This window comes from Priapulus caudatus, unplaced genomic scaffold (assembly GCF_000485595.1).
Source record: "Priapulus caudatus unplaced genomic scaffold, Priapulus_caudatus-5.0.1 Scaffold28, whole genome shotgun sequence".
NCBI classification, from domain to species: Eukaryota; Metazoa; Priapulida; class Priapulimorpha; order Priapulimorphida; family Priapulidae; genus Priapulus; species Priapulus caudatus.
In genome coordinates, this window is record NW_014577089.1 from 751,593 (window position 1) to 766,555 (window position 14,963).

General features: G+C 43.0%; 1 protein-coding gene across 1 annotated transcript in view; it reads left to right on the forward strand.

Moving 5' to 3' along the window:
- Positions 1-13,450, forward strand: part of LOC106815133 — a 23,586-nt gene extending 10,136 nt beyond the window's left edge. The window contains exon 2 of the mRNA XM_014819565.1: positions 8,088-13,450. Within this exon, the coding sequence (XP_014675051.1) occupies positions 8,101-13,005 (4,905 nt within the window). The 5' untranslated portion in view covers positions 8,088-8,100 and the 3' untranslated portion in view covers positions 13,006-13,450. The remainder of the gene's footprint in view (positions 1-8,087) is intronic.
- The last annotated feature ends 1,513 nt before the right edge of the window (positions 13,451-14,963 follow it).

A 14,963-nucleotide genomic window follows, 5' to 3' on the forward strand; every position in this document is an offset into this window, starting at 1 on the left:
GTGCGTGTGCAAGTGTGTGTGTGTGTGGGTGTGCGTGCGTGCACGTGTGCGTGTGTGCGTGCGTGAGTGCGTGTGTCAACGTTATGATTCACTGTCTACATAGTTTATCCACCCGTTAACTCCCTCACCCTATACTCCCTCTCCCTCTCCTCACCCCTCTCCTCCCTCCTTCCCCCTCTCCTCACCCCTCTCCACCCCTCTCCTCTCCCTCCACCACCCTCTACCTCCATCCCCAACTTTCTAGCCCTTTCTCTCTCTCCCTTTCTCTTTTTTTCTCTGTCTCTCTCTCTATCTCTATCTCACCGCATGTGTGAGTCTCTTTGTCTGTGTCTTTCTAAGTTTGGGTATAGGTTCGGTAAATGTATTGTATTTTCTACAAGGTGTAGCTAGGCAATGTGAATATGTGCACACCTGTAGGTAGACCGAGCTGGTGTACGTGGAAGCGTTAGTGGTTGAGCTAATGTTGAGCTGGCAGGAAATCAGTAATTACACCCAGTCTCAAGACAGTCATTCTCCAATACCTTAACTGCTTTTCACCCCTTGAAGTATGCCGCTCAGAACTAATAAAATAGTTTGTCTCACCATGTTGGGAATGAACAGTGATACACGACATCAGGTTGAGTAGCTGCTCCGATTATACTCCTGTATCATGTTGCCCTCCAGCTCTGCCCCGAGGTTTGGCGCTGTCATGTAGGATTTGTTAATTTTATCAACGTTGCAGGTGTACTCTCCGGATTTGTATATATTTGCCATACTAAACGTAGTAAGAACTTCGGCAATATCAAATCAACAACAGCACACTCATTGAACATGGTGCTACCACTTAACCTTGCACGTAATCTTTTGTTAACCATTGTAGTTCCTTGTTCCTACCTTACAGTGATGTCTATATTATAAGCAAGGTGGCTACGTGCGTGCGTGGGTGCGTCTGTGTGTTGGAGTAGCTCCACCGGAACTTCCACACTACTGGTGTGATTACAGCCATCCCTGTCGTGCACATTTGGTCGGTACCTTACACATTCGATAGTTTTAGGTGGAAAATAATGCATCGACAAACATACATACGTCGATTATCTGTTGGACTGGCGCACATTGCCGAACATTTTCCCGAACAAATGTTCGTCCGAACAAATGTTTTTGTCTGGCAATGTGCGGGTGGACAATTGCTGAGCGCACATTGCCAAACATTTTGCAGCGAACAATCTCTTGGCGCCGTCTAGTAGCTGTGTTGTAAAGAGTCACGTGATCGGCGCATGATTGGACACAAAAATCATGTAACCACATATCGGGCTGCTATTGGTTACTACTTTACAAATGTTCCTAGAATTGTTCGACATTCAGCGCACATTGACGAACATTCGACGAACAATGTTCGAGATATCAAACATTTCCGATCTTCAGAAACATTGAACAAATGTTCGGCGACTTTTTTCGCCGCACATTGCCGAACATTTCATGGAACATTGCTACGATAATGTTTTTGAGCAAAATGTTCGGCGACTTTTTTCACCGTACATTGCGAACATTTCATGGAACATTGCTACGATAATGTTTTTGAGCAAAATGTTCGGCAATGTGCGCCGTGCTTTAGCCAGCAGAAAGATGGCATTGGCATGAAAATGGACAAACTGTTCGAAACATGACAAAAAACAAGAGCAGTCGGAGATAGCAAACCTCCGCCACAGCGTAACAGTCCCCCCCCCCCTATCTGCTGGTACACCCAATAGTTTGAAATTTTCAGAAATTTGAAAAAAAAGATCCAGGATTATTTGTTTTTGGTGAATTTTGAATGCGTCCGAAGTCTAAATCACACAAAAAATCGTCGGTCCAGATCTAGATCCGGATCACCACCAAAATCTAATCGATTGGTTGTTGGCCCAAGACCAACCTGTCAAAAAAAATCATCAAAATCCGTCCGTAACTTTTTGAGATATCCTGTTGACAGACAAACCAACAAACAAACTAACAGGGGCGAAAACATAACCTCCTTGGCGGAGGTAATGAAGGGTAATAATGCCATGTAATATGTAAGCTTACGCAAAACATATACCCAGTGTAAGAGTGTTGCTCACACATCTTCCAAATTATTGCTTAATTTTTGTCTTGCTGTATCAAAAAAAAATAATTTTAGTCTAGAAAATACCATGGGACTCCATTGGTTAAAATGGCCTGCAGATACGTATAGGTAGTAAATCTTCTAAACCTATTTCTAACACCTCTGACTTGTTGTGACCAGAAAGATATTACTAGATTACCATAATATTCCTTCATCGACTCAAATGTAAATTTAGATTTGTTCTACTGTGAGATCCTATTCCCACGTATCAAATATCTCTGGTATATAGATTATTACAAAGAAAATGTAATGAAATGCACGTTCACAGTGGAAAAATAATGTTCACATTGTATCAGGTAGAAAATTTAACCTTGAAAATAATTTAACTTAAAATAATTTATTATAATTGTATTACAAATTATTATTTACATTGAATAAATTTATTCCCATTATATCTACATATTTAGGTCCCATCTACATTTACCCATGGTAAATTTCTATTAGAATGTTTGCCACATTTTGTCAAATGAATGACTAGTAGGAATAGAAACGGCTGTCATGAAACGATAGTAATTGGTTCCAGAAAAACCGTCGTAATTTGAAATTATCGTTAAATGAGTATAACAACTACACAGAAAGCCTGATGAATTGAAAAATTAAGGTTTACAAGTGCAACAGGCCATTCTGCGATCCCCACTCGGCCTACACTGAGATCTGACTTGGACCAACTCAAAGGTTTTCCTACAGAGTTGAGTGATTTCGCAAAAAAAGGAATTGACAAAAAATCCCCCTGGATGTCAGCTTGGAGTTACGATGTGCCAACCATTCAAAATCTCCATAGTGAAGAATCCCAAACTACGCTGAGATGATGCACAACATATAAATACAGTACTGCAGGATTTACTCGCTACGACTCAACGTTGCATGTGGGAAACGATAAGTTGCGCACACATTTGCAGAGAGGGAGGGGAGAAAATGAGAGAGGAAGTCGACAGTAAGGGGGGAGATTTGTTTCCTCACATTCGTTTATCTTTTAATCACTTGCATGTGCTATATCAACGTCCTTTCTTCCAAATGCAAATTCTGAGAGCAATCTTCTCTTGCACTCTGCTCGGGATGGTTGTTGCAGGTCTAGCCACGGAACAAACCAGGTACTACGGCTGCAGCCTAAAGGTCTGGACTTCACCAATAACCAAGTCCAACCAACAATAATACTGCATCAGTAATACGAAACAGCAACTCCACTAAAATGCACAAGATCTCATTCGCATGTGAAGGCACATGGCATCTCCCAGGTGAAACACGGTTGGCTCATGTTACTGCAATATCTTACGTCATATTAGTAACACATTCTCTGGATGTTGTGGGTTGCCGATCAACTACATGGTGCAGATACACCACGACTGAACTTCATTTTCCAATAATGACCGCCTCCAGCTAATAACATGTTTCCTCGATCATACATAAATGTTGTATCTCCACAAGAAGTGAGGGTGGGGAGCGACTGAGTGTTTGTGCGTGTATGAGGGAAAGGAGGACGAAGAGAAGTGGGTGATAGCATACTGTCCATCCCTCTTCCAAACACAAATTCTGAAAACAGAGTCTCTCCTGCACACTGCTTGGCTTGATTGTCGCATTAGTCTAGCCACAGAACAAACCAGGTTCTACTGCTACAGCTTTATGGTTGTGTCTTCCCAGTAAGATCAATGGTGCAGCTCTTACTAATGCGATTCCACTGAAATGCATGAAAATTCATGAAGCATGCGAAAGGCTTCCAGATGAAGTGCCACCAACACACGTGACTGTAACGTCTCGCCCCATACTGGTATTGCATAGCCTCTGGATTCACCCAGCTTTCAGACCTCGTAATAATTGATATTGTTAGTATGGCGTTGTCTCAAGGTTTCCACCTGCCACTTCTTCTCTCACCAAAGAAACCCCCAATGAGATGTTAGCATTGCAAGACTCGTACTAGGTCAGTGCTTGTTCAGAAGCAAAGTTGCTAGTTTCAGGTGCAAGTGCATGTGCAGGGATGTTATGGCACTGCGTTGTTATGCTCCGCAGCGGAAAGGTCATGTCTCATGTCTCCTGTATGTGTCGATGTTTCGGTATGCACTTGTTTGACACAAGTATGACATCGAGAGCTAATAATACCTATTATATACCAATAAGGTATTATTAGCTCTTGATGACATCTTTCTCTGTTTCATTATTGAAACCTGACTCGTCACGGACCGAATACCATTACGTGGCTACTGGACTGGATGTAATGGCAAACTTCCATATGCTGTCCACTTTTATAGGATATTGCAGTAAGAAGCACCAAGTGGCTACATACTCGCTTCACGCTTTCATACCGTCGCCACTGACAAACCTTTACTGTTTGAGAAGTGGTGCTCTTACAAAATATATCTATTCACATTCTACGTCAGTCCCTACAAGGCGCTCTGATTAGTTATAGCCACCAAACCCATGAGCATACTAAAACCTTGCAAGGTCACATAACCCCACATGTAGGCTCATTTGGATGTGAAGCTGACACTAGCATTGAAGTACTATGAAATCGTGCAAGTAACAGTGAGGAAACTACGAAATACTGCTCAACATAATCCACAGAAATATGCTATACTAATTATATGTTAAATGCCAAGTTGTTTTTTATATTTGTTGTCTAGAAACCCTTGCCCAACAAGCGCCCACAATAATGCCTGCAGGGTATCAAACTTAAAATTGGGTAAGGAGAGTAAATTGCTTTTGCCAGGGCGCAACACAAATTAGTTATTGCTTACACTTCAACTCGTATTGGAGGCAGGGTCATTACTGCTGAGCTGTCTTGTCTTCGATATTTGTCTGCTGGAATTGGCTACAGCAAATAAGGGGAAAGTACCTTGCTCAAAGGTACATCGGCAATGACCAAGGTGCATCTAAAACCCCAAACTCTTGAGACCGCTTCCAAGTGCTAACTATTAGGTCACTGCTACTTGTTCTCTGTCTATCCACTTTGGTTGTTTCTGCCATCCACTTGTAAAGATGTCTGTCTTGCAATGTTAATGCAGTGCTGTGCCTCATGTTGCATGGGCGTAGACTGGGAGCGAGTCATCAGGATGCGGTATTGTTTTTTCTTGTCTCAGTACTCGGCCTGGTTGTCTACTACAAGAGGTCTGAATTCAGCAAGGTGACCTTCAAGCTCGTTGTCCTGTGACATGTTTATTTGGTCATTATATAGTTGTGCAATTAGTGCAGTTATGTCGGAGTTTTAGAAAAGTAGCTTTGGTCATCTGCGGTCCATCCACTCGTCTTCTCTAAAATGTTTGGAATGTAAACTTATGGCTGCTTAATGTTACATTTTATTCCGCATAAAGATGCACCTCACTATCGCCGTACACACCTAATGCAAAGCCAATCTGTTGAAAGTTGTGTTGCAATTTTTGATTGCAATAAAGTATGAGTCACACACCCCACTTCTCCCTCCTTGGTCTTTGACCATTGACATCCATTTTGACCTTGTACCACAATTTTAGATTGACACACTACGAGCTGAATATGAATGCTGCGTGTGAACCCATTTATATGTGTCACTGTTGTTGATAGTTGGACTAATGAACGTACCCCTGCTCAACCCTTATGAAAAGTTGACTTCAGTGTGTTGGAGATATAATGAATAACAACAATGTTAATGATTGTTGCTTATAGATATTACCCTGCGTAAAGCTGAAGGGGTCGTTGTCGTATAGGGTACTACATATATGTACCCAAGGTAACTATCTGATATGGTTGGGGTTAGGGAGTAGGCGTAGGCGACTCCCTAGACTATAGCATTATATTACATTTATGTATACATATTATGTAGTACCCTATACGACAACGACCCCTTCAGCCTAAGTAAATGCATTTCAAACTGTTGGCATAAGTGAACATGTGAGTCTGTGTAGGTAAATGATTTGCTTTACTGGGACACTAAGAAAGTCAGACATTGTCAAGCATAGTGGTATCATATAAGTACTACAACACTGGCACTGCTTGTATAAACAGCCATACTAAACATAACGTATAAAAAGCCAACTGATTTGGCTCCTTTTGGAACTCCACTTCCCCTTCCATGCACTCACAATCCTTAAATGTATTCTAGACAGCCAAGACACAATTCTGTTTATAGATCCAAGTGTGTAGACAATCCTCCCCGGCCTTCTCTCTCCTTCACCACGCTATTCCCCCCTCTGTTTCACCTCCTGGCCTATATATCTTCTGTACCATGTTTCCACTTCTGCCCACCCCATCTCCTTCGTAACTGTCCCTTTTCCACTCCACCTACATATTCTCACCATCCCTTCTCAACTTCCTCCCCACCTTAACTGATTTTCCCTTCATCACTATTCTCTCCTCCCCACCCATTTCACCTACATATTCTCCCCTCACCACTTTCTCCACACTATATACGACATCTCCCCACATTCCCAGCCCTTCTCGCCCTCCCCTCTCCTTTCCCTACCCCTTCTCATCATCTACTCTCTTCATCTTCGACCACTTCCACCATCTCCACCTTCTCCTGATCTTCTCCTACCTCTTTGTTCCCTCCTCCAGTTTCTCGACCTTAATCTCCCATGCCCCCACCATAACGTTTACAATGCAAAGATTTCTAAAAGCAGTGGAATTTCATGTCATAACGCAGGTGATCACATATTAAAACGAGTGTGACATTACTAAAAAAATACGGGGCAATATTATGCATTGCTTATATCGCTTGATAAAAGGTCAAAAAGACCACCTGTCCATAGAGGCCAGTGACTGGTGTATACAGGTGTGACTTTATATGCGTCTAGTGAATTAGAGATCTGATTCCAAGTTATGTTGACACATTACTTAATACGTAGGTGTAAACTCTACAAGCTCAAAATACGTTTAATTTGTGAACAGGGCCATAGCCTCTGGGGGGGGGGGCAGCTGCCCCCCTTTATTTTGGAGAAAAATTAAAAAATAAGCTTGGCTAATAATCGTAAATAACCCTAACGTGATTTTTTTTGTCACTTATCCGTGAAAGCCTTGTCTTACTCGCCCCTACCACACTATGATGTCGATCAAGAGCTGCGCCCGTCGCTCATCTTTACACAGTTGAGTCATAATGTAATGAAGCAAATTCAGCCATACTTATTTATAAGAATTTACACCGGCAGATTCGGTGACAGGGACTTGCCTCGAGCGACTAATCACTCACCCGCCTCATTAGTGCCAAGGCATTTTGACCCCCAGGAATTTGCTCAGCCTATGGCCCTGGTGAACTATATATATAAGAACTATGAGGTGATCCCCTACTGCCCCCTTCCACTTAAATTACATGCGGCACGTCAACCACAATAATAAAGAACCTCACAACTCCTCATCACCCCTCCCAGTTTACCATCAATGACGCAGCTGTTATATATGCTCCATTCAGTTGGCCAAAGCTCACTATGCTTAATTTACCTTACCACAGTTTACCATAATAATAGCAAATAGATCAAATATGAATACACCAATTGCCATTCCTTAATATGCCCTTCTTTTGTTTGCATATGGAATTAGATGAACCCATGCATTAATCTATGTACGTTCAAAAAGTATAAAGATTTAACGTTAAGCCCACCATCTCTTTTCATAAGACTAATAATTGGCAGCAGCATATTAGTAATTTTAGAAATATGCAGACGTGTATCTATAAATTTATTTTTATCCACATTTCTATATTACAGCTTCCTTCTCATCTAGCCAGCGATATCACAGGTTCACCTACCTGCTTGTGCAGCTGCTTATCAAGATGTTCAGAGCATTAGATTTTTAGAATAAAAAAAGCCCATCCACGCATTGTGTGGCATTTGTTCCAGCTGTAAAAGACCTTCACCTTCACCAGCGGCGACTTCTGTTGTTATTCATCGGCACGGGAAGACAACAGCTGCAACTGTTAGCGGTGTATACACTGAATCCCTTCATTAAATACAATGAACCTCATCCGGCCCTTGACCTAACGACATGCACTCCATTTCATGTATTCCAACAGGTAGACTACTACAATGTCAGTCATCATAAGGCTTCAGAATTTGCCGTGGGAGGCGAAGGCAATAGACATTAGAAACTTCTTCCATGGTCTTAGCATCCCAGATGGCGGTGTGCACATCATTGGTGGAGAAAATGGAGATGCCTTCATCGCGTTCACGACGGACGAAGACGCTCGTCAGGCGATGGACCGCGATCGCACGAAACTCAAGAACGGTCGCGTGAAGCTGAAGCTTAGCAGTAAGAACGAGATGCAGAACATTATCGATCTTGCGCGCGGCTCGCTTGGTATGGTCGACACGAGGAAGGGCGACACGGAACAACCGGAAAAGAGTCCAGCGAGTGAAGATGATCCCCAGTCCAACATTTCGGCTCAGCAAGCACTGCAGCAGCAACAGTTGTACCAACAGCATGCATTGCTTGCTGGGAATAACCAGCAGCTAATGTTTCAGCAACGAGGAATAGTTGGTGACACAGTACAGCAGCAGGTGGGGATGGGGAGAGGGGTTCTGCAGGCGGGCATGCAACAGCAGCCGCCCGTAGTCGGTGGTGGGGCAAGTGATTTGAACAGCCCACTAACTAATCTAATGGGTCAAATCAGTGTGCAGAATCTGCAAAACATCCTTCAGTCCGCACAACTTAGTGGGCCTCATCCAGGAACAAATTCACAGCTGTCATCTATGGCAGGGGCAAGTTCGCAGCTGCCAAACCTGCCAGGGGCGAATTCGCATATGATGTCTTTACCCATGGCAAATGCTCAACTGCCCCAATTTGGTGTTACTAGCCAACAGCCACAAATAATGTCCACGCAAGCCACATATGGTAGTCACTCACAATCTATAATGGCCTTCCCTACAATGCAAGAAGGCACACATGTAAGTAGTTTCACTAATCACAGCTTGGTGAGCTCTGGGTTCAGCAATCAGAATGACGTGACACAGGATCTGTTTCAGCCAATGGTGCCTGTGCAGGGTCAACCAGGCTATACACGATTCTCTGATCAGGTACATCCGCAGGGACTTAAAAGAGAAGTTGAAGATATTAGATCCCAGGGGGATGGCAAGCGGCAGCGTTTGTCAGAGTTTACAATAGAGATGTCGAATATACCGCCTAGTTCGAGTTACAGAGATATACGACAGTTCTTCAAACACCTCTTCATAGCAAGAGATGGCATCAAAATGGTGAATGACCAAAGAGGATATATTGGAATTTCACTAGTGAAATTTGATAATGAAAGGAGCCTCAGTGCAGCCTTCCGAATGAATGGTGAATGCATTAGGGGCGCCCCAGTAAATATCCGGTCTGTGCCACCAGAAGTATTTCACATCGCGTGTGACCCAACTTATGGACAGTCCCCTGGGGGATGGAAAGCTAACCTTGAGCAACAATCAAATTCCGCAGAAATGCCAACGTCAGCAATTAACAGAAATTTAGATGTGCCAATGAGCAGACAGCAGCAATTTGGCCAGAGAGCACAAAGAGAAGCAGACAATCCGCAGGCATACTTCGATGACGCAATTCAAGATAGACCTGGTCCAGGTCACAGAATAATTGACAGGCCAGGGCTATCAAGTAACCGAGGGGGTCTATCCATGGGCCAACCGATACAGCAGAAGCAATTGGCACCTGACAATTTTACACAACTTCAAGTAGATCGGGTGGCAGAGCTGGGGCCAGATAATAGAGGTCTTGGTCCGATGGATCAACAAGCACTTTCAGGTCTTGTTCACCAACAGGGACCACCAAGGGGCTACTCTGAAACACAAGTAAGTGAGCGAGGATTTAATGGCATGACTCGTGTAGGTCCCCAACCTGGCATAGCTAATGTGCCTGTAGATGACAGATTTCCCATGTCCCGTGAGAGGGTGCCTATGAACCAACTTGGTCAGAGAGGTATGCCAGTTAATCAGAGAGACCCTATACCCAATCCACGGGGCCCCATATTTGATAGAAGGGGTGCTCCTGTTGATAACAGAGGACCACTGCTAAATGAAAGAGGTAATTTCCCTGAGCATAGAGGACCCGCTTTCAATCGACCAGGTAGCCATCCTGGTGGTCAGAGATTCGCGCCTCGTACAATGCCCCCGCTTCTGGACGAAAATGACATGATAAACCAAATTGATCAGCGAGAAAATTCCTTGGGCCAGAGAATGGAGATGCAAAGGGGACCGCTTATGGATCGCGATGGTCGTCTTCAACATAGAGTACCCAATGTTAATCAAGTAGGTTTGCTAACAGATCGTGGTCGTCCAGCAGACCAGAGTGGTGCTGTTGAACGGAGGGGGCCGTTTGCAGATCACATTGACTTATCAAAGCCCAGGGCGTCTAGCAGGCAACGTGACGTGCAGGATAGAGAGGAAAGTCTTGGCCGTAGAGATGAGAGATCTGCAGATAGGAGAGAAGCTGGATCTTCAGATAAGCGGCAACCACCGCTGGACAGCCATTCGTCTAACAACCAACTGCAAATAGAAACGAGCAAGGACAGTGATCGCAGGCGAGGTGACCAAGATCGTAGGGACACTCGTTCTGGATCGCGACGCGATACTGAAAGAAAAGATTCGCGACACAGTCGGAGAGACACACGAGAGAAACGAGGGTCTTCTAGAGATCGTAGAGGTCGTTCAAAGGATAGAGTGCGTGACCGACGTGATCGTTCATCAGAGAGAGGTAGATCGAAGCGATCTTCAAGAGAGTCCTCTCATAGTCGTAGCACAAGGAAATCTCCAGTTCGAGACTTGGACGTCGTAAAATCCGATGGGGCAGCTTTGCCGAGCTCGGCTGATAAAAAGGATGACGACAAAGCAAAAGGCAAAGATGACAAGGATGATGAAAAGGCAAAAAGCATGCCAGCTGAGAAAGAAGGCGAAAATAGAAATCTGTCAAATATGCCGGCACAGAAGAATGAAGCAAGAAAATCAGACGTCAATGAAAAACCACAGTTGTCCACTTCGAAGGCATATAAAATTGTTCTCCGGAATATGCCGATCCAAGTGGGAAAAAAAGAGGTGGTCCGTTTCTTTGACAAGTTGCACCTCAATGATGATAATATTACTCTACAGGCGAGCACTCACTCGGCAGCAGGGACTGGTTACATTAAACTGAAATCACGAGGAGATGTAGAAACTGCACTGGCATACAACAGAATGAAATTGGGGCATAGATATGTTGATGTACAAGAAGATGTACGCGGCAATGATGCCCAGCCATTGGATGCAGAAAAGCCTAACAGCTCTCAGATGCCTACAGAAGAAAAACAAAACAAGAACACTGATAATAATGAAACGCACGACAGGTTTCACTCAGAAAGTAGAACCAGGGTGTCCTCTTCTTCAAACAATTTTATTAAAATGAGCAATTTGCCATATAGATGTAACAATGAAATGGTTGCATCATTTTTGCATGGTATTGAGATTGTTAAGAATGGCATTTTAATTTCTTCCGAAGGAAATTGTTACATAGAGCCTGCCACTAAAGAAGACTACGAGCGAGCTCTTGATAGAAATGGGAGGCAACTGAGAAATAGACCTATCGAGTTAAAACCAGCTAATCTAGATGATGTGCATGCTGTGAAAGAAGCAGACAAGCGGCGTGAGGAAAGAAGAAAGGCTGCTGCTAATAGACAAGATAGTGGTGAGAGACGAGATAGTGCACCGTCAAATCGCGTCGCACCAGTCATGAAAAATAGCAATGTCCTAGATGAGAGTAGCAAAGGTAGGAATGATCGAAATCGAGGACCTGACACAGACACAAGGGCAGCACAGGAGAGCAGGGGTGGAATATTGAAGGGTGACAAGCCTGTGCGATCAGGTTTGCTAGGCAATGCCCCTGAAGATGTGGCGGGTGGGCTAGTACCTCAGAGGAGAATAGGAAGTCAAATGAATGTGCACCCAGGACCTGTGCATGGCATGGCCAACCAATTACAGTTCCCAGGAATTAATGCACCCCAGTCATTGGCAAGAAACTTTTCACCGGGGCAGCAAAGATTTATGGATGATGGTCGAGATGGAAGGGGTATGCCTGCAAGACCTGGATTATTAGATGAAGATATGCATCATGGCATGGAAAACAACCCAAGGAGCTATCGCGTGGATGGCAGATTGGGTATGTATGGTGGTCCTGGAAGAATTATGGATATAGACCACAGGCCAAATGAAACAGGAGGTAGCTCAATCAGGCCACTTGGTAATGAAAGAAGAGAAGGCCACGGGCGACCACTGCTTGGACTGCGACCTGGAATGGACCATCAAGATATGGACTATGATAGGCGCGGTCCAAGTGATAATCAAATGGACATTCAGAGGCGTGATAACAGAGGACGTGGATCTGAACGCGACAGATCACTTTTGGACCGGAGGGATGATTATGGTCCATTACACGATGACAGACCAGGTGGGAGACTAAGGGATATGCCGTTGCTACGAGGTAACGATGAGAGAGCAAGTGCCGGACCAATGGACATGCCATTGCTAAGAGGTAACGATGAGAGACTTGCTAACAGACCAATGGACATGCCATTGCTTCGAGGCAATGACAACAGACATGCTGGCAGACCAATGGACATGCCATTGCTACGAGGAGGCGATGACAGACCTTGTGGCGGACCAATGGACATGCCTATGCTCCGAGGTGGAAATGATAGACCTGGTTATGGACTGCATATGGATATGCCTTATGGACGAGGGCAGTTTACCACAGTTAAAATAAGTAATATCTCACATGACATACCTATTAATGATATCCTAGCTTTTTTCCAAAATCACAACGTTGTTCCCGATTCTGTTCGGCTGGGGCTAAATGAAAGAGGAAAGCCTAATGGAGAAGGCCTCATAGACTTTTTTACTAGGGAGGGTGCCCTGAAAGCAGTAAGAGAGTTGCATCAGCGACCTTTAGCAAAAAGACCTGTAAGTCTCTTTCTCATGTAAACTGTGGTAATTACATGAGTTCATGTTGTTGTAATGAGTACAAATAATACATGTATGTTGTATAAATGTATGTATGTACTACACATGCATGTACGTGTGGTAAAACATTTTATGTAAGAACAGTATGTAAAAATTTGCATGCGTGTCATGTATGCATAATACACAAAATTAGTGAACTGATGTAGAGTCCACAGAACCACAACTTTGAAAATGTGGGTACGATATTAAAATGTAGTGTTTTTTATTGCTGGTATATGATATATAGCATCACAATGTGTTTCAAATAGACATTTTAACAGAAACTGTGACATGTATAATATCAGGAGTATAATATTACTGTGTAACGTATGAAGTCACTACAGCAGATGAGGTCTATGTCTCTCTGACCTCTGTTTGACCTGGCTCGTTTAGCTATTTCTGACTAACCCTAACCCTGGTAACTATCTGATAGGGTTAGGGTTAGTCAGAAATAGCTAAACGAGCCAGGTCAAACAGAGGTCAGGGAGACATAGACCCTATGGGCGTCACTACACTGTAACATTTAGCGTGAACAAGCATTTTGGTTATAATCACTGCATTAAAAGTTCTTTCGTGTTTTAGGATTCAGTGAATAGCCTGTCTTTTTTATGTTAATCTATAGTTTTCTTAGAAACTGAGTTCAACATGTATTGTCACAATTAATAGCTTCAATGAAGCTAATTATAAATGTATCTCTAAAATTTTACGTTCTTGTGATTTATTTTTCCAATCGATGAAAGAAATACAGTATATAAGTAGCACTGAATAATGTAAAATCCACGATGTGTAGACCAAGCTGTGTGATGTAAATAAAATGTGTGCTTCTGTACTGAAATATCAATCCACTATGAGACGATATTTATAAATGACATATATACATATTTTTATTTTTCAACATCAAGTCAGAAGTACCTGTAAGCAAGTAAATATATCACATACGATTTAGATATATGTTTTTTATCTTTTGAAATTGCAACTTATGTTATCACTTGCATGACACTATTTACAGATCACCATGCAAATTTTAAGCTTCTAATTTACGCTGATTGGGTCTATTTCCCCCAGGGTACTATTGGAGGGTACCCTGGGTACGGTTCGATATATCGGAAAGTACCTCTGGGTACTATACGATATGTCGCTACGTACCCTGACTTTCAGCTAACTGATATCATAATCCATACACTCAAGTTACCACATCACATAGAAGAAACCTCAAAACATCGCAATCCAATAAAAATGTATGCTATGTTTGACTATTTTTTCCTTTTTCATATTCATTTTCATATCACTCAAATATTCATGATCTGAGAGAAATTTTCCCAAATATACACCACCAACGGGCACAACGGTGCTATCCACCTGCATGTTGCATAATTACATGGTGATACATACAATTTCCAGAAGAAATGCGAATACTGAAATGAATATTTTGCGGGAACGGACCGGAAACAAGGAACGGGAGCATAAAGTCAGGGTACGGTAGGACAATGCAGGGTATGCAGCGACATCAGATAGTACACCAAGGTACTTTCCGATATATCGAACTGTACACAGGGTACCCTCCGATAGTACCCTGGGGGACATAGACCCTATCCGCCTAATTTACTCTCACAAACACCCTGGTGATAAACGCAAATTGTAAACGTAGCATTACCCTATTCAGAACTGGTTATACTTCATCATACAGTGCATGTCTACAACTACAACTACAACTAAGAAATGTTCGCGATAATAATAACAGGAGTGAATAATTAATAGATCTATTATTATTCACTCCTGATAATAGTAAATCTCTAAATTATCTGGCTAAACACACGTTGAAACCAACATTTTAGGCCATGATTTGACACAATTAAGTGACCCCTGACAGTGAAATGAGTAACTTGAAAGCAATTCTGATGTTTGGATACACGTAAATATAGATTCCTGCAGCTGTTACC